Source organism: Lichenostomus cassidix, chromosome Z (genome assembly GCF_008360975.1).
Source record: "Lichenostomus cassidix isolate B80296 chromosome Z, HeHo_3.0, whole genome shotgun sequence".
Lineage (NCBI taxonomy): Eukaryota > Metazoa > Chordata > Aves > Passeriformes > Meliphagidae > Lichenostomus > Lichenostomus cassidix.
The window spans coordinates 49909815-49929567 of record NC_139511.1 but is presented as its reverse complement, the minus strand read 5'-3'; the positions used below and the strand labels follow the sequence as shown (position 1 = coordinate 49929567).

The window sequence follows — 19753 nt, the reverse complement described above, 5'->3', positions numbered from 1 at the left end:
CTCCCTCTAATGCTGTTCACGCAGTGGTCACCTTCAGTGGTGAAGGCAGACCTGCTAGCCTCTTACTCACATTTTCTGACCTTGCTGCAAGAGATTTCAGCAGCACAGTAGGCAAATATAGTTGTGCTGGCTATGTTAACTCCCTCAGTGCTGAGCAGTTCATGGAGATGCACCCAGCACAACCACTGACTTTTCAAGTAATGATTTTCCAAGATGCTAATACAGTTGTAAACGGATCTATTTCTTAAGCATCTTCTCAAAATTATGCAGAGATAAATTTTGTTTTCAATCCTTGTTTTCAGAGGTAACAGCTATCCTTACCAGGAAACTCAGGTGCTGAGTCTGAAGTTAGGTCAACAGCTTTTTAAACCATGGTTTCTGTGAAGACAGCTTTTTCAGAAATAAAGTGTTCCACACTGAAGGCTCTACAGTAGATGATCAAAACACAATAATCTTGAAGGAAAACAAGATTATGTCTCTGTTAGAGAGGACTCAGCTGAGTCAACATATTCTATTTGATTTGTATGGTCTCTTGGGTACATCTTGGGAACAACCAACCAAGCAAATTGCAGGCAGCATAAAAGGTTAATACTTTTTCAGTTTGCCACCAGACATGCTTTTTTTTTTTTTTTAAAGATGGTGAAATATTTCTAGGTTTGTTTAAACACTTTTGATATTTAGCCTTTTCAGAAAATGAGTGTTCCGAACAACAGCATAAAGCTAACATGGGTCTTTGTTGTGTGGTATCTTTTAGGTAAAATACCCCAGCTTCTGTTCATGTTACATTACAGAAGGATAAATCAAGAGAGAAACAGGATCCTGAGACATGTTCAAGGCTCTGTATGCATGAATCATGCACAGCAGTGGAACTCAGTGTTTAAACAGCAGAAGCAAAAGCTAAAACAAATAATCACAAAGACAGCAAACCATAGCTTGTATTGCAGATGGCATACAAGGAGCAACATCTTTGAAAATTCGCTATGTAAAAAATGTTTGTGAGAAAAGAGGACAAAATGTCTACTGGCTTTTGTGGATTCCCCTCTTCATACAGACATTTTCCACAGCTGAGTCATGCCAGTTTAATCAGCTCCCACATACTAAATCCCCCTCTGTGCCGTGTTTCCTCATTACTCTGTGTGCATAAGCCCCACAGCTCTATCGCTGGCTCAATATACCTCCCTTGCTGGCTGGTTTGTTTTTGTGTGGCTGCACAAAGAGCTGCCTTAGCATGACAGAGGGAACAACACAGAACTGGAAATAAATGGCAAATGCAGGAGGTCCTGAACATCTCTCTACAGCATCAAGCAGATGAGAGCCACATTCATAGAAAGGTGACACAAGGCAATCACCTTTCTCTGGGCACAGGATGGAATTTAAGTTTTGAATTCATGGTCTGGCTATGAAATAGAATCTCAGTTCTGTTACAGCCAAATTCAGCACAGCAGATGACAAGCTGAGGTGTAACTGAGGTCCCAAAGCAGACAGCTGCTCAGAGAGTCAGCTGAACAAGACAGAGATCACTCTTGCAAGAAGTTTTAATGCTGGCAAGCTCACCACAAACCAAGCCCAAAGAGCAGCTCTGCCACTTCTGTTTCTGGGAACAGAATCAGGTCTGTTTTTCTCAAACAGCATTTGGAGCAAGTTGTAAAATGTCAAAGATCAGCAGCAACTGAGTTCCTGCTAATTGTCTTTACCTACTGCAAGCTAATCCTTCAGTTTGGGAACAGGTGCAAACAAACACAAAATAGAACTAGAACCTCCATCCTGAAGGCAGGTCACTACCACTACCCTGGGGTTGCAGTGTGACGGATGAGCTAAGAGTTGTATTTCTGAAGCGTCTGCCAAGTGCTGTGTCAGTTGAAAAACATTTGTTGCATACATTTCCATGAAACTGCCTCTCCTGCATTTGCTGCAAGTAATGTCTGCACCTGGACAATACCATTATTTTGTACCATTTGTTTTTGGCACTCGCTCTCACACAATAAGCACTCCTTGTATAATCCATGAATGATGATATAAAACAGCAGAATAATCCCTCTGAAACCAGTCATTACCACAGTTAAACTGTTAGCCTATTAACTATCCTCAGGGCTGCCTTTGGGCTCTTAACTGCAGCTAAAACTGATTTTCATAGGGATTATACTTACATAAGCACCAGAGATATTCTAAATAAAGCTATGGAGTGTATGTTACCAGGCAGACCAAAAGGTAACCACTGAAGCTCTTCACAGCATTTTTGGTATGAATCTTAACATTCCTATTTGCGAGCGCTCTCAAAGTACTTGTAAAGGCAATAACTTTGCAAACAAGTATTGTCCACAAAAGTCATGCAAAAGTAGAAATAAAAACACTTCCTAATTATTTCTTTTTTTTGAAGCTCCAAACAGATTTAATTAAAATAACCTAAAATGTTGGTTTCCACTTAGTGCCTTCATTATAAAAAGAAGCATATAAATAGAAACTGAAGTTGTAACAGAACAAGGTGAGCATTTAATGTTCTTGCAGTGAACTCCCTTCAGACTACTTCAGCAGGGGCCCAGAATTAGCTATTATTTCTTGAAATCCGAGTTCATTATTTATTCTTCCTCATGAAAAATTAGACACAGCCAACATTATTGCTTTTATTACAAAATGTAAATAAATTCAAAAATTGTAAATCTCTGTACACATTTTAAATAAAAATTAAGTGAACTGTCAGTCCTTTACGAGCTGGTGTCAGACATGGCTAAGGAAACAGAAGAAAAAGATGAGGAAGAAGACGGCGAATATTCATTATTTGTTACTGATGCTTTTTCTTCATATTTTGGTGGTGATTCAGAGGAAAGGTAGAGCATTGGTAAAATATCTGAAGGTGAGCTGCTTCCAGAAATTGTATATATGGACTCATAGTCTCTAACAGCAACTGTTCTTTCATCATCAGCAAGCTGTGCTCTATAAAACACAAAACTATGTATTAGCATAATTCATTTAACTACAGTGAGTGAAATTTGATTTGATTTACATAAACATACATGCAAGCACACACTTCCTAAAATCCCTGAAGCAAAGAACTTGCATAAGCATTAGGATTTCATTCTGTGAGCTACATTATGACTCACATGAAAATTCTGTAATTTCAGAGGGGAAGGGTGAAACAAGCTTCATTCTAACCTTTCAGATCACCAGTCACAGCCTGGCTGTGTTGGTTTTGCTTGGCCTGGTTTTGGGTAGCGGGGGGCCACAGAGGTGGCTTTTCTGTGAAGCTGCCAGAAGCTTCCAACATGTCCAGCAGAGCAAATTCCTGACAGCTCTGAAGATGGACATGCCACTAGCCAAGAGACAATTAGAGATGTTGGTTACGCCTCTGTGATAACATATTTAAGAAGAAATCAAAACAAAGGGTACACGGTTTTTTTCCCTAGCCAGAGAAGAGGAGGTGAGAACAAGTGAGGGAAACAACATGGAGACACCAAGGTCAGTGAAGAAGGAGGGGCAGGAGGTGCTCCAGGCACCAGAGCTGAGTTTTCTCTGCAGGCCATGGTGAAGACCATGGTGGAGCAGCTGTGCCCCTGCAGCCCATGGGGTCCATGGGGGATGCAGAGATCCACTGGCAGCCCAGGGGGGAATTGCCCATGCTGGAGCAGGTGGATGCCTAGAGGAGGCTGTGTTCCAGTGGGAGACTCAGTGGAGAGTGGGAGCCCCTGATTCCGAGCTGGAGCAGCCTGTCCTTGGAGGTCTGCACCCCGTGGATGAAGGACTCATGCCACAGCAGTTTGGGGAGGACTGTCTGCCCATGGGAGGAACTCACGTTGCAGCAGTTTTGGGAGAACTGCTGCTTGTGAGATTGTAACCACACCGGAGAAGTTCATGGAGAACTGTCTCCCATGGGAGGCACCCCAGGTGCAGCAGGGGAAGGACTCCTCTCTCTGAGCAGCAGAAGAATATCTCAGTGATGAGCTGACCAAACCCCCCACGCCCTGCTCCCTGTGCTGTAGGTGGGAAGGAGCAAGGGTTGGGGGGGAAGAATAGTGTTTTAAGGGCTTGTTTTACTTCTCATTATCCTGCTCTGATTTTGTTAGTAATAAACTCACTTTGTACCTCTAAGTCAAGCCTGTTTTGCCCTCAGAGTATTTCCTCACAGTCCTTACTTTGTCTTATGACCCCCTCTGTTAAACTTTTTTCTCTGCTCGGTCCAGCTGTGGCAGGAAAGAGCAAGTGAGCAGTTGTCAGGTGCCTGGTGTTTGGCCAGTCAAACCACGACACTGGCTTATGGGTATTAGCTGCTTCTGCCTGTGCTATTTCACAATCTTAGTAAATCTTCTTCTGATCCTTAGCTCTTCGTGTATCTTTCCTTTTGTAGTACATCACATACACTGTCCCCTTCCCTTATGAAAGACAGTTGCATGACTTAGAACTGCATCACAAAAAAGCACTATCCTTATCCATCTGAGATCTTGCATGAAAGGCAATCAAATTTTGATTAGGCATTCCAGAAACCCATGACAGACATAAGGAGTCACATTCCCACTCAGAGTTGGAGAAACACAAGCAACTGGACATGACCAGACTGCAAAGTTCCCAGTGACACTCAAGGTAAGCAGCCAAGTATTCACTGTCATCCTCTGACCATCACAGCTGGATCAAAACTGGTTGAACCCACATTGTTCTGGTACCTTGCCCATCTCACCATGGAGTTGGCCCTCAGCATACTGCTTGAGCTGCTTCCCAAGGAAAGGAAAGAACTCCCTGCTCCCTCATGATTCACTCCCAGGGCCAACTCTTGCTTTTGTACACACATCTGCACCCAAATCGATACTGAATAAGAAGGAGGAATATAGGGCACAGTCACCTCATCTTCAGTGCTGTTACTGGTCTGTGAGGGTGTGTTTTTAAAGGAGAGAGAAATACTACAAGACAAATGTTGAGGTGCTATGTAACAGCATTTTGTAACAGAATTGCAGGAAAAACCTGAGCAGTTCTGGGATCTGACTGTGACTCAGCTCACTACTAGGTGTCTCATCCAGCATAGGCTGCAACACAGTGCTTGCTGACAGAACACTGAGCAATGGAACAAAGAGGCAAATCACCTCTGCTCAGCAGCCACCAAAATATGAAGCGTATTCCCTGCCACATTTGGGATCTTCAACTATGGCACTGTTAAGAACAATGAGGCCATTGCTTCCCTTCCATGACAGCATTCAGGAAGAAATTTGCACTAGTCAAGATGGCCTGACTGCCAGCAAGGGCCAAGCCATGAGAAAGCAGAATCGAGTGAAAAACCCAGAGGTGGTATCAGCTCAGCAGTCTCTGTGAGGACTCTGGGAAGCATGGAAGGGCAACAGCTAGAGCACCCGCAGCCAAAGAACATCACAGCATGAGGTCAGGCATTCTAGGTTCTGTATATAAACCTAAGGTGATTTATCCACTCCACTAGACACCCAAGTTTATCCCCAACAAACTGCCTCTTTTTGTACATATGTTCACAAGACAGAGAAATCCAGACAGGCATTAAGCCACATGCACATGATTTTCCAACAATTACAGGAATGGCAATTCCACCAGTTTCTTGAGCAGGCTGTTTCAATGCTTTACAAACCTTACCACAAAAAAAAAAAAAAATTCCTAATAGCTAAGATAAACCTTCCCTGGCACAGCTTAAGGCCATTTCCTCTTGTCCAGTCCCTTGTCATCTTCTAGAAGAGACCAACCCCCACCTTGCCACAACCTCCTTTCCAGCAAAAAGAACAATAACGTCTCCCTCAAGCCTCCCTTTCTCCAGACTGAAAAGCTCCAGCTTCCTCAGCCATTCCTCAGAGGACTTGTGCTTCAGACCCTTCACCAGCTTTGCTGCTCTTCTTCCATCATGCTCCAGAATCTCATTGTGTTTCTCATCATGGGGGGCCTAAAACTGAACCACTGAATAGCCTGAGTTGGAAGGGATGTTAAAAATAATCTAGTTTCAACCTCCCATGCCTTGGACTGGGACATCTTTCACTAGATCAGGTTGCTCAGAGCCCCATTCAATCTCGCCTTAAAACACTTCTACGGAAGTGACATCCACAACTTCTCTGGGCAACCTGTTCTACTCTCACAGTAAAGAAATTCTTTCTAATATCTAATATAAAGTTTCTTTCAAAATTTATTTGAAACCAACCCCCCTTCCTCCCAAGTGCTCTTGTGAAAAAGGCCCTGTCTTTCTTGTAAGCTCCCTTCAGGTACTGGAAGCCTGCAATTAGTTCACCCTGAAGCCTTCTCTTTTCCAAGCTGAAGAAACCCAATTCCCCCAGCCTTTCCTCACAGGACAGGTACTCCAGACCTCTATAATCAACTTGTTGGCCTCCTCTGGACTCACTCCAACATGTCCATGTCCTTCCTGTGCAGGGACCCCAGAGCTGGACACAGCACTGCAGGTGGGGTCTCACCAGAGCAGAGTAGAGCAGAGTAGAGCAGAGCAGAGCAGAGGGGCAGAATCCCCTCCCTGGCTCTGCTGCTCACACTGCTTTGGATGCAGCCCAGGACACGTTTGGCTTTCTGGGCTGTGAGTGCACATGGCTGGGTCATGTCCAGCCTCTCATCCACCAGCACCCCCAAGTCCTTCTTGGCAGAGCTGTTCTGATCTGTTCATCCCCAGCCTGTGCTGGTACTGGGAGCTGTCCTGACCAGGTGCAGCACCAGCACTTGGTCTTGTTAAAACACAGGAAATTCCCAGAGACCCACCTCTTGAGTTTGTCCAGGTCCCTCTGGATGGCATCCCATCCTTCAACTCTGTCAACTGCACCATTCAGCTTGGTGTCATCTGCAAATCCATTCATCTATGTCATTAGTGAAGATATTGAATAACACTGCTCCGAATACAGACCCCTGAGGGACACCACTTGTCACTGATGTCCATTGGGACTGAGCCATTGACCACTATGAGCTCTGGATGTGACTGTCAAACCAGTTCCTCATCCACCAAACAGTCCACCAATATAATCCATCTCTCCAATCCAGAGAGAAAGATGTTGTGGGGGACTGTGCCAAAAGCTTTACAGATAAATTACATCTGTAGCCCTTCCCTTACCCACTGCTGCAGTCACCCCACCACAGAAGGTCACTGGGCTGGTCAGGTGAGACCTGCCCTTGGTGCTGCTGTCCTGGCTTTCCAGAATCACCTCCCTGTCCTACATATGCACAGCTCTAGGAGCATCTGTTCCATGATCTTTCCAGGCAGAGGCGAGACTGACAGATCGGTATTTCTCAGGGCTCTCCTCTCTAACCTTCTTAAATGTTGGTACAATGCTCTCCCCTTTTTCCAGTCACCTGGGACTTGCCTTGATTGCAATGACTTTCAAATATCATGGAGCGTGGCTTGGCAACAACATCTGACTGACATTTACTGACTACATCTACTGACAAATCCCTGAGGACTCTAGGATGCATCTCATAGGGTCCCACAGACTCATGTACATTGCAGTTCCTCAGACAGCCATGAACCTGATCTTCTCTTACAGTGGGAAGGACTTTGCTCCCCCAGCCCCCATCCTGCTTGCTGTCCATGCAACCTTGAGTGGGAACAGAGGTTGTCATTCAAGACAGAGGCCAAAAATTGTTGAGTATTTTTATATTACTATATACTCAGCCTTCTCATCCATTGTCACCACTTTTCCAACATTATCAGGGGGTATCCCTTCTTTGACCTTCCCTTTTCTGGTTAATGTACCTGTAAAAGCCCTTCCCGTTATTCTTTGTGTCCCTTGCCAGCTTCAGTCCCAGTCTGGCTGCCTTGGCCTTCCTCACCCCCTCCCTACACAACTGTGCTTCATCTCTAAACTCTTCCTAGGTCACCTGTCCTTGTTTCCACTGCCTCTGCATTTGCTTCTTTCCCTTTATTTTCACAAGCACATTCCTACTCAGCCACGCCTGTTTCTTGCTTCCCTTGTCTGATTCCTTGCTCTTGTGGATTGCCACCTCTTGCACTCTATGAAAAACTTCCTTAAAGATCTGCCAGCTCTCTTCTAGTCCCTTGTCCCTGAGGACAGGGGATCCCCTGTCAGGGGATCCCACTGACCATGTTCCCAAAGAGCTGGAAGTCTGCTTCCCTAAAGTTCAAGAGCCTGACTTTCATTCCTTACCTGACCCCCTCAGAACTGCTCACTCCACCAATGCATGATCCCTGCAGCCCAGGCTGCCTCCAATCTTGATGTCCCAGTGAGCTCACCTGCACTGGTGACCAACAGATCCAGTAACATCTTCCCTCTGGCAGGGCTGTCTATCACCTGGGCCACAAAGTTATCCTCCACACAATCTAGGAGTCTCCTGGATTGCTTCCAGCTCTCTGAGCTACTTTCCCAACACCTGCTGGGGTGGTTGGGTTCCCCCAGCAGGACAAGACCCTGTGGGGGTAATGCTTCCTGTGGCTGGAGCAGGAAGGTTCTGTGAACAGGTTCCCCTTGGCCAGGCAGCTGTAGCAAACCCCAACCACCAAGGTTCCCTTTGCTGCCTTGGTCTCTGACTTACCTACAGGCTTTCCACCTGCTCATGGGTATTCTTCAGATACAGCTCTTCACATTCAACCCACCTCTAGATGTAAAGAGCAACCCCTCTGCCTCTTCTTCCTTCTCTGTCTCTTCTGAACAGCCTGTAGCCATTAAAAGTCACACACCAGAAACAAGATTCATGCCACCAAGTTTCAGGACTGGCAACAAGGTCATAGCTTTCCAGCAGCACAGTGGTTTCCAATTGTTCCAATTGTTTGTTGTCAATGCTGAGTGCATTGGTGTAAAGGCACCTCAGCTGAGATGCTGGCCGTGTTGCCTTCCTAGAGGAACATCCCTTAATTCCTTCTAGATAATTCTCTGGTGTTTCCCTCTTCACTTCTGTTACCCTAGGAGCCTTTGGCTCAGCTCCATAAGACTGTGCTCCAGTGTGGCAAACACACTTCAGAGTCAATGCCAGAGGACCCTTGCAAGCACCTTGTCCATCTAATCTTCGCCTCCCATCCCAGAGCTTGCCAGGAACAAGCCTGTTATTGTCCCTCTCCCCGTGAACAGAGGATTTGAGGTGCAGCTTCACCAGTGCCAACTACAGGAGGACAATCTCTGCTCAGCTCCTGCTGGCCACACCGCTGCTGATATAAGCCCGGATGCAATTGGCTGCCTTGGCCACCTGGGCATACCAGGTCCTTTCCTGCTAGACAACTTTCCAGACACTCATCATCCAAGGGCAGTGATGGCATGTCCAACTGCTACCAAACAGGCTATATTTCTGTAAGAAGTCATCCAGGCAGCAGTAGGGGAAGATGTTGGAAAATTCTTTTAACTTTAGCATAATAGTGTATTATGCCTATATTCATAGTTAATGCTTAGTTTTGTCCCATACAGTGCTTTTTAGAAATATCAGAGGTTAATGTGGCCTTGTGTTAATTCTCTACATATATGACTAATAAGCTTTGTTCCAGCTAATGCTTCCTTATATCGGTGATTAATATGTAGTATCTGATATTTGAGTTTTGAGAACAAGGATTGTATGTCATAGCAAAGAATCAGAGAAGTACGTTATGACCTGATGACATATTTGAGGTACTTTCAAGCAGAAAAGATTCATCAGAAGATCTGGAACCATATCCAAACAAGTCAGTGTAAATAATTAGCATGTATGCATGTATTCAGGAAATGTGATTAATATGCATTAGTTTCAGGAATATAACCCAGTCTGTTAGGTTACTGAGCATACATGCTTTGAGGAGAATTCCCCATGCCTCCAGCCCTGCTCATAAACTAATGTTGGCTTTGTAACAAATTGATTGGAGAGTTTATTTTCCCATGTTTAGTGACACAATGTTGCACATACAGTCACATGAATTAAAGTCATCAAACAACAGTCCCACATAACCTACTAACTCTAGCTCAAACCCAAGCTTATGTATGACCATCCTAAAGATATTAAGTCAAGTCAATTCTAAATCATTAAGGGCCTGAAAATAAGTTTGGGATTCTACACATGTGACACCTAGCTCTTCTGGCCAGATCTAGATCTGACTTCTTGACTTCCTGTATGTGGCCCTTAGAGTGACCTCTTTCACCCTCAAGTTAGCAGCCCAGTGGTGGTAACCCACAGGGAATAAACAACCCTGCAAGTTCTTGTGGCACAGGCAAGTCTTTGATAAGTTGGCAGCTCCTGCTCCCTGATCAGCCAATTCAATTATAATCCACGTATGTAAGGAATGTCTGCAAGGATAAGGTACGTCTTGAGATGAAACTCTAAGTCCCTTAGCAGCACTCTGCAGCCTCCTGAGATATCAAGGTATCCTTCAGTCTCAACACATGGCCACAGTAGGAACAAGGCAGACCAGCACAGCAGGTCTCACTTCCTCAAGGCAGAGATAAGGGACACAGGAGAACTGAACACATTGACAGATCAAGCGACATTCCCAGGGTCTGCGGGTAGGTGTCATAAAATTCTTGCTGCTCTGGTTCTACAGAGGCTCCTAAAATCTGGTAATATGGATATCATATCCCTATTGCACTGCTGTCAGGGCACCTTCTCTTGGAGAATCTGTGGAAGAAATCTACTAAGGGCCACTGATTTAAGACTGTTTTCTCTTCAGAAGCCCTTTCCAGTCGTAACAATAATTCAATCCTCAAAGGACGCCCTGCAGTTCATAGTTCCCCTAGTATACTACAACATTTTAATGCCAATTCAAGTATCTGAAATAAGTTGAATTATGCCCTAGAAAACTTTGTCATGCCTAGTAGTAAAGTTACAGTGATTACATGTGGTCTTGGATTCCTAAAGAAACAGCCCAGATTTCTAAAGTCAGATATGAACATAGTCTTACCCATCACTGAAGAGTGAGTGGTATGGTGGAGGATTTTCACTTGTAGACAAAACACTTGATATAAGACAATGTGCCACAGTTGGTGACATAGGGTCATCAAAATAAGGAGGTGGTGGGGGTGGAAAAACCATCACAGCATCACCTAGGGGGAAAAAAAACCACCAATTAATACTCCGAAAAAAACTGAGCATCTGTGGATATACTAACATATATAACACATACTAACATACACAATTCTAGTATACTAGAATTTTTACTTGCCTAGCTTTTAAGATAAAATGCAATGATCCCACACACAGAATTGTTACATTCTGGGCTGTTAGAGTAGGTTGGATGTACACTAAAAACCTATATAATCTCAAAATAAGGATACAACGTATTTATTAATGAAGGATTTAATTTAGACAATACAGCTGGGGAGCGGGAGTGCTCTATCTACCTAAGAGACACAAACATGGTTGGCTGTCTAAAAAAAGTGGAAGTGCAAAACACATGGTTACTGTTGGATCATATTAAGGGTAGGAAGGTATTCCATTTCCCTCCCATACCTAAAATAGGTCATTCTAAGTTTCTCTTTATGTATTGCAATGCTATAATTGAAGTCATTAATGGTTCTGAGGACTGATTTTGTGTGCCCTGACAGTTTTCCCACTAAGGTACTTGTAGTTCAAGGCACACTAACCACAACTATTGATACACAGTTCACTACTTCAGTGTATTGAGCAGCAGAAAACCTGACAATTTCCACTTTGTAACTGAAGAGTTTAAAACTTTTTTTTTTTTAACAGAGAGTTTGCATCATTTAGTGAGCTGGCTTAATTTACATACACATTCGTACCTGCCTGCCACCTCTTCTTCCTTTGTAATTGCTGGGACAGCTCAGAGAACAGCAAAGTGGTTGAATTGTGAGGTGAGGGCCATTTTCTAGCTAAGCCAGAAACTGTTCCAGAACAACACTATGCCAACCAGAGCTCAATCTTCAGCCTCTCAGTTTTACTTTTCCTGAAAGTCTAGAACTATAAAAGTTCCTTGCCTTTAAAGACCATCTGAATTCCCCCCCCATTGACTTATCCCAGTGGCTGCAAAATTGACTTGAAACCCTTCTGAGTGTTACCAGGTCTATCCACTGGAGTGAATCTCATAATGAATTTCAAATCCAGTCAGTCAGATGGCAGTCAAACAATACTATGACTGACTCATTCACCAAAGAATTTATCAGGATAATCAGAGTTATCAGAGCAACCTATGCACGCAATGTATTCAATGGGCATTAAAACCAGGACTATATGCAGGGTGTTATGCCCTGCTGACACACCACATTTGCTCAAATACTGTCTGATTAACAGAGGCATCTATTAATTATATCTCTGACCGATTGAGGATGTGGCCACAATTTAAAAAACACAATACACTGGTTAAGAATTAGATTCTTCTGTTTAAGGAGTCAGAGCTCAAGGCTAAAATAAATCTTAAATATAGTCAGGGAAGTCTTTAGACCTGTGATCTGAAGTGTCACTTACACTGTTTGAGAACAGAATTGGTGTTGGACTCATTTGTGTCAGATTATGTTGCTTTGCACAGTCAAAGCTTTCTTCTTATGCCTTTGTGAGAAAGGTAACTGAACTGACCACACAGAAAGCATATGAGACAAAGCAACACTATTCTGTTTTGGCTCTCTTGACATTCCAGAACTGACATGCTTGGAGCTCAAATAAGTAATATCCAGAGGTAAATTATTGGTGGGAAAAAAACCCCTACTAATTCCCAGCGTAAAGTTTCAAAGTTTTTTACCCACCTACTGTAACCTGAAAAGATTCAGGACTCTGAGGATGTTCTTCACTTTCACAGGATTCTTGGTTGAGATTTAAGTTTTGCTTCTTTTTAACATGAGCTATCACGAAGAAACACAACCCAGTGAGCACAATCAAAGGTCCCATGATTTGAAGTGACAGGAATCCACAGCCCTGGAGGTCCAAGTCAGAATTGCCAGTGTGGTTGAGCTGTATGGTATGCCAGCCAGGGCTGCAACCAGGAACCCAAATGCCCAGGATGCTAATTAGCATTCCACTAGTTAAAAACAGGAATCCAAATATGAGAAACTGGGCAAACTGACAGTTCCCACGACAAAAAACAAGGCTGTACACCTGCTCATTTTGCAATTGTCTTTGTCTTATATACATCCTGGCCCTTGATCGTGCCAGTAAAACACAAACCAGTCCTGTTACAGCCAGCACTGGCCCAGCAGCCTTAAGGACCTCGTTACAGTCAGTGAAGTTTCCAGATGGACACGACTGAAGAATAAAGACTGAAAGAAGGAATCCAGCACAGAGCAACACAGCTCCAAAAACAAAAAGGAAAAAAATAAGTTTTCCATGTTGTCCATTATTTCCTTCACCTCCTGGTGCAGGAACAGCCACTGGATACATTACAACAGAATCTCCTCAAGCAGATGAGTTGTTAGCATTAAATGGCAGCAAACTACAGTAAATCTGCAAACATGAAAATACACAAACTAGATGAAGAAAAAAGACCCAGCAAGAATAGCTACATTTTATTTCTTACTTTCAAATTTGCTACTGTCTTTACTGTATATTCTGCTGTATTTTCTGTTTGCTGTACCTCCACTGTGGATTACAGGGCCTAATCAAGTTTACTGATGTTAAATGATGATGAAAAGACAGAGTTTACTTTACAGTTTGACTTAAACCAACTGTAATTGCTGTTGCACAGCTAAATAGTTTATTTAGAGAAACAGTCTTATGATTATGGGGACATTATTTTCAAAGGCTAAATATTTAGAACAAGGACAGGTTAGCTTTCCCCTTGAAAAGAGAATGCTACAGGAAATTTCTGTGGTGAACTGCAGAAAGTGACAGCTTGTGAGAGATAGTACCCTAATGCAAATGAGCAATGAAGGTATTACTTACCTTCTCAAAGCATACAAATCTTGCTTCTCTTTCCACAGGCAGCAAAGACCTTTCTGCTTCTCTTTAAATGAGCTTCCTGTCCTACGCTGCTGCAAAATCAAGTACTGAGATGATTTTTGGTTCTGTTCTGAAATGACAAACCAAAAAAAGAAAATAAAAAAGCCATTTTAAAGACCAGTTCAAGCCTTATTGATTCCACAGTTACAGCTGGTAAGCCTAGTGCTCCTACTTTTCCTTTCAATTTCCCCTACCTCTGAATACTTTGCCTGTGCTCCAAAGATCTTTTAAAAGAAATTAACGAAGGTGGCTCTCAGAAGGCTTCTGAGCCCACAAGACTCTAGATTCAGAAGTAAAACAGAAGAAAACAGAAAACAGTGTTGAGGCCAGTAACAGCCCATATGGTAGTATGGATAACAAATCTGCTGAATGTGGATATACTGGGGCAAAGGAAGACTGAAAGTTAGGACAGAGTTCCAGCCAGTGAGCTCTAGTGAAAAAAGAACAAACTCTGCTGTTACCAACAAGGAAATTTCTGCTACTCTGATACTCTGGCCTACAGAGCTCAGATGGACACCAGTAGCACACTCCATGGTGACTAGCAATCATGAAGATCTTGGCTAACATCTGTCAAAAGTTCAGACTATGGAAAACAACAAGCCTCATGGACAGACCATGAGAAAGCCATGCCCTACCAAGTGTAGGAAGTACTTAGACATGCTTGTGCCGCAGCGTTTTGACACTGCCCTCTTCCCCTCATCAGCAGTCTCCCACGACAGTTTCATCTGTGTCTTGGGAGATATAGGGACTGGTGGAGCTTGTCACAGATGGAAGCAGGGAATCAGCTTAGTTACTGCTAAGTTTCTTAGCCTTAGCCTAACCTTCAGCCTTTTCTCTACCAACTTCTACTGCCCTGTTACTAATTCAGATGACTGGAAGCTACAGTCAAACATCAAGTTAGATTGGATCCTCCTTACATATGCCTCAGGTACACTTATTCCTCAAGATAAACAAGGTATTATGTGATTTCTGGAAGCAAACTGTTGAACATGTGTCTGTCACAACAAGGTTTGTGTCACTCCCCAGTAACTGCTGTGCCCCATCACGATGAAAACAACACAAACACAGAACCTACTAGTCACTCAAACACCTAATTATTTATCTGCAATGCAAGGCAATCTACTGAGTCACTACTTAGCCAATTCTAAGAGTAGAACCCAATTAAAGGACAGGCTGAGCAAACACATGAATTATGAAGTTATTACATTCTTGACTGCTGAACATCAAACCAGGCCCTCCAAGAACATAGGAGAAAGCAGAGTGCATCATGCAGGTGAAAGGCACAATAAGCATAAGATCTGAGAGGCACAGCAACACGGCAAGAAGGCCACTGCAGGAAGCAACAAAGTCTCCTAGCTGGCAATCTCCAAAAGCAAAACTGAGGGACCTCCCCTTAATGCATTGCATTACTGAGAGGAGTTAACTTGTAAATTACATCTGCTAAGTGTTTCTTCAGTGTTTTGAATTCATTCTAACCCTCCACTACGACTAGTTTAAGAACCCCCTACCATGGGTCCCGTGGTAGAAGAGTCAGATTCATGTTGGGGAAAAAAAAGTTATAAAGAGCACTAAAGATGAGACAGTGTATCACCAAAAAAAAAAAAAAAAATTAAAAATACCCTGATTGATTTCAAACTGGTGACCTTTAGCTCAGTACACTTTCAATACTGCATGAGGTGAAGTCAGTCTGAAGGCTCTACTTCTGAGCAGAAAAAAATTGATTGAGCTGGTCACTTCTTTGATTTCAGTGGTCTTTGCTAAATAATAAAATTCTTTCTGATAACTGCATATGTCCCATTCTCATAAACTATCCAAACTGGCTCAGGTTTCCTGACCTACCAATAAATGTACAAAGCTGAGTAAAAGTCCTCTGAACCACCCACCCACACACACACACACGTAAATAAACACATCCTAGCAAAGCCTAGTTTCAGACACCACTGTCTTGAGATATTCTGCTGAGGCACATGAACCACTGTAACAGCAAAAAACCATACTTAGAGAGAACTCTGAATCCTTTCTCTGCAGTTCCCTCTAGGGAAGAAAACATGAACTTAAACACAAGCAAATTAGCACAAAATAAATAATGCGAATGCAAAAAAAAAAAGGGAACTCAAATGTATATCCCTTACAAAGAAAAATGCAGAGATTTGTCCTCATTACTCCAACACCATGACTGCTTCTCTTCTACCAATCTTGTTGTTATGACATTAAGCTGGAACACACGTTGGAAATTAAGCATGTCCATATTTCCTTCATTCTTTCAGGCCACAAAAGAAGGAACATTCAAAACAGTTTGTTGTGGCTTTGAAGATGAAAGCCATAGATTTTATGATGCAAAATCCAAGGGAGGAGTAACTTCCATTTACACTACCACGAAATTTTAATAGAAAAACCAATGAAAGATGAAATTTATTTCCTGTGTTTCAAGAATAAGTATTTTAACAAAGAAGCAAGCTTTATATTGTCTATGTGCTTGAAATATTTCCACTAGATTTGGTATCTCCACAGCATATTGATGTAAAGGAATTTTCCCTTCATATGAAACTCATGTCTGAAAGCAGACATGGAAATAACAGGTCAGAAACCACTAGAACATAATCCAGTAGTGCAGAGGCCATTAAGTATGAGGGGAAGAGGGAATTGGAAACATAGCTTGTAAAGGAAGTCTGGTTATAAGCTTAACCTAAATGATATAGTGCTTTACCTTTTTATAAATCAGGCTCCTGCCAGGTATATGGAAAAGGAAACAACTTCACAATTTCTTGTAATTTTTCTGTGTAACACTTGTATTACAACTTTCCTATTATGAACAACTCAAACAATTTAGAATACTTCTACTACAATTCTTCTTGAGCTTTCAGAATTCATATTTTCCAAGATTTCCACTGCAAACAGCAGGGCTATAAATTTATTCCCCCTCACTCATATGAAATTTGATATCTTCATGCAGACATTACAAATTCAGAAACAGAATTAAAAGAAAAGAAGAGCATTGGAAGAATTAAAACACTGCTATCCTCCTGTTTTATCCTTCCCAGAGTAGGTACCATTCCCCTCTTTTCACTTGCAAAAGCACACAAATAATTTCATGCAGAAGTTTCAAGTCTAGTCTGTGTTATTTCAAAAACTATCATACTCTGTCAGTTGTAGTCCACAATGGAAATCCCGTTAGAATTTATAAGCCATCCTTTTTAAGGACTTCAATTTTTCCATTTTTTCACCTATGTTTCCAGATTTTGAACTGCTACTGGGAGGTTGCCAATGCCATTGTGCGATTATTTTTTCAAATTAAACCACAACTCCTTACAGGTCAAGCTACCTGTAAGGAAAAATCCTCTCAACTTCATTCAGTTTAACCTCCATACCAAAACATGAATGACTCCCTATTGTCTAATTTCCTTCTTTGTTCATATCTGCCTCCATACCCACACCATTTTCTGATCTTCATTAAATCCCAGTTTCCTGCTGGACTGGACTCTTAACTTAACACATCCGTGAGTACTGCTGGTTAAGCTAAATTGTAATGTACAACCTTCACCCCCAAACACTTCCCTCCCCATAGTGTTTTTAACCACATATTTGAAGAGCTAGGGGGAAATGCCCAAGAGTATGTTCTTTCCATTTCCTACTTTTAAGAAACAAGACCACAAGCAGTAACAAGTTCTGAGATGCCATATACATGCAATTTGATCTCTTATGTGATCTCTTATGTATGCAGTCACTAATTAGTGATTGACAGTGCTCTTATCTCACAGAACGTAAGACTCTGATATCCTAAAAGATGTCAAGATTAAGACAGCATTCGTGAAGACTCCTAAGCTGGGAGTGGATGCCAGAGGAACTCTGCCCATATGGGCTGACAAAATTACTGTTTCAGCTCACAGTATAGGCAGGGTAATGCTGTGGTGTTGTTTATGATCATTGCACACAGGGAAAGAGCCACCTGGAGAAGTGCTGGGAAGCAACTGCAGTAGGAAATTCCAGAAGTGGGGTGAATCCCGCCAGTCTCCAGACACATGTGCACCAGGGATCTTCCTCACCACAAATCAGCACTGTCAGGGATTCTCACTGTGCCAGACAGAACCACATTCTGCAAAGCTGCCAATTCACGTCCCTGTGGGCTACAAGAGAAAAGAAGCTACAGTAAGACATGGTCCACAAATGTTCCTCACTCACTTCACCAGGAAGAATACTGACACCACAGTTGGACAGGGGGGCCCCAAAAGTTTGAACAGCCAGGAACTTGCAAAGGAAAGCTTGGTAACCCATTGACTGGATGCCACGCAGGCAACTAGGACAGCACCTAGATTCAAATCTGAGCTCAGAAGGGTCCCATGCTTGTTGGTGGGATGCTTTTTACATGACACACTAGTGGCACACAAGAGCTGTGGCAAAGCTGCTCCTATCTTCTGGAGTACTTGCAAGGAGACCTGGGTGAAAGCAGACAGATACAGCTAATGCCAGAGCTAATTTTTTTCAAACAGGTAACACATGACAGATCAATTTCTGGTAACTCACAGGAAGGTCTGCGCCAGGGGGCTGATGTACCTCAAAGCAGCAAATAGCATAAGACAAAAAGACTTACAGATCTTTGACCACAGCACAGACCGTGGTGACAACTGGGGAGATGAAGGGCTCCGAAAGCGACCTAAAACAATCCTGTCTCAGTTTCCTGAGGCTAGATTGAGGCATTTAGCCAGAAAAATTAATGGACAAGCAATTAAGCTCTAGTCAATCTAGGAAAAGAAGCATTCCATGGTACCCCTCTCCTCACGCAGCAGCCCATCAGGCACGCTCTATTCTAAGTCAGTTAGTCTCCTAAGTTACAACAAGGTCTTCAGGATGGACCCAGAAGCTGCCATGCATCACGCCAGAACACGGAGCGATGCAGGGCAACCTCTCCACCACCCTTCCGCGAGGGAGCACCACCTGAGCCTCCTCACCTGCGCCTTTCACCAGCCGTAAGCCACCATCAGCCACGAGAGCGCTGCATGCCACGATAACTGCGGAAGCCACTTCAAAGATATCTCATCCTCCCTCAGGGACAGCGCAGAGGTCACGGCGGGGAAGCGGTGTGGGGAGCGGCGGACTCTCCAGGGAGCAGACAGGACACTTACTCCCCGGAAAATCACCACACACCCTGGAGAAGAGGGAGAACACGGGAATGGCGGCGGCTGCAGGGAGACGCGGCGCGACCCGCCCGCCCGCGGAGGCCCTTTCTGGCCCGGGGCGGCCGGAGGACGAGCAGCGCGCCCGCCCTGGCCGCACCCCTCCCGCCGCAGTCCCGGGCCGCCCCCGACCCCCGCCCGGGCGCCGTCTGCCACCGCCCCGCCATGGCGGCACAGCCGCAGGGCCCGGCAGCCGCCCCGGGCGAGAAAGGGGCCGGCGAAGGGCTCCGAGCAGCAGCTCCGTACCTGGCGGCGGCGCGCAGCACGGGCAGCACGGCAGGCTCCGCTATTTAAGCACCTGCGGCCGGCGGCGCGGGGCAGGGCAGGGCCGGGCCCAGCCGGGCTGAGCCGCCCCGGGGGAGAGCGGGCGCGGCGGCACCGCCCCCGGTGCCCAGCGCCCCGCCCGGCGGAGGCCCCGGCCGGGCCTGCCCGCGGCTCCGAGCGGCCCCGGCGCGGTGCTGCCCGGCAAGGAGGCGTCCCGCCGGTGGCCCGAGGTGCAGCTCGCAGGTCGCGGCTGTGGCACGCAGCTCTGGAGTCCTGTGTGCGTGGCCAAGGGCTAATGTGCCCCTGAAATACCTGTGGCTTCGAGGTGAGGCAGCCGAGCTGTTAGGGTGCCGATGCCACGTCTCCCATTTCACAGAGCATTCTGAGATGAAAGGGACCCGCGTGGATCATCGCGTGTAGCTCTTTAGTGAATGGGCCATACGGGGATTGCACCCACACCCTTGGCATTACTCGATCCAGGCTCTGTTTCAGGAGCCCTTTGTGCTGTGGTCGCTTTAGCCTTAACAACGCTTGCC

At 44.4% G+C, this 19753-nt stretch overlaps 1 protein-coding gene across 7 annotated transcripts; it reads right to left on the bottom strand.

The window, feature by feature from the left end:
* Positions 1 to 2607: 2607 nt before the first annotated feature.
* On the bottom strand, positions 2608 to 19331 carry TMEM171 (transmembrane protein 171). Of its 7 annotated transcripts, XR_014846713.1 has the most exons (8): positions 18729 to 19015; positions 17729 to 17906; positions 13726 to 13852; positions 12594 to 13287; positions 10799 to 10940; positions 8479 to 8599; positions 8180 to 8378; positions 2796 to 2931 (listed from the first exon to the last, which is right to left on the bottom strand). XR_014846713.1 is itself a non-coding variant. In XM_085042089.1 (7 exons), the coding sequence occupies exons 5-7, from the start codon at positions 13222 to 13224 to the stop codon at positions 2703 to 2705; spliced, it is 1002 nt and encodes a 333-aa protein (XP_084898215.1). In that variant the 5' UTR covers positions 13225 to 13287; positions 13726 to 13852; positions 17729 to 17906; positions 18729 to 18925; positions 19200 to 19331; the 3' UTR covers positions 2608 to 2702. The 7 variants fall into 7 exon arrangements, 5 of the variants coding, with proteins under 5 accessions (XP_084898215.1, XP_084898216.1, XP_084898214.1 ...); XM_085042089.1 differs by lacking the exons at positions 8180 to 8378; positions 8479 to 8599 and adding an exon at positions 19200 to 19331 and having other exon boundaries at positions 2608 to 2931; positions 18729 to 18925; XM_085042090.1 differs by lacking the exons at positions 8180 to 8378; positions 8479 to 8599 and adding an exon at positions 15915 to 15997 and having other exon boundaries at positions 2608 to 2931; positions 18729 to 19002.
* Positions 19332 to 19753: the final 422 nt, after the last annotated feature.

Excerpts from the sequence above, each read along its gene's own strand:
- TMEM171 (XM_085042089.1), bottom strand. The coding sequence starts at position 13,224 with ATGTATCCAGTGGCTGTTCCTGCACCAGGAGGTGAAGGAAATAATGGA. Across the intron at positions 10,941-12,593 it reads ATCTTTTCAGGTTACAGTAG|GTGATGCTGTGATGGTTTTT; the intron begins GTGGGTAAAAAA and ends TTTTCCCCCTAG. Across the intron at positions 2,932-10,798 it reads CACTCACTCTTCAGTGATGG|AGCACAGCTTGCTGATGATG; the intron begins GTAAGACTATGT and ends TGTGTTTTATAG.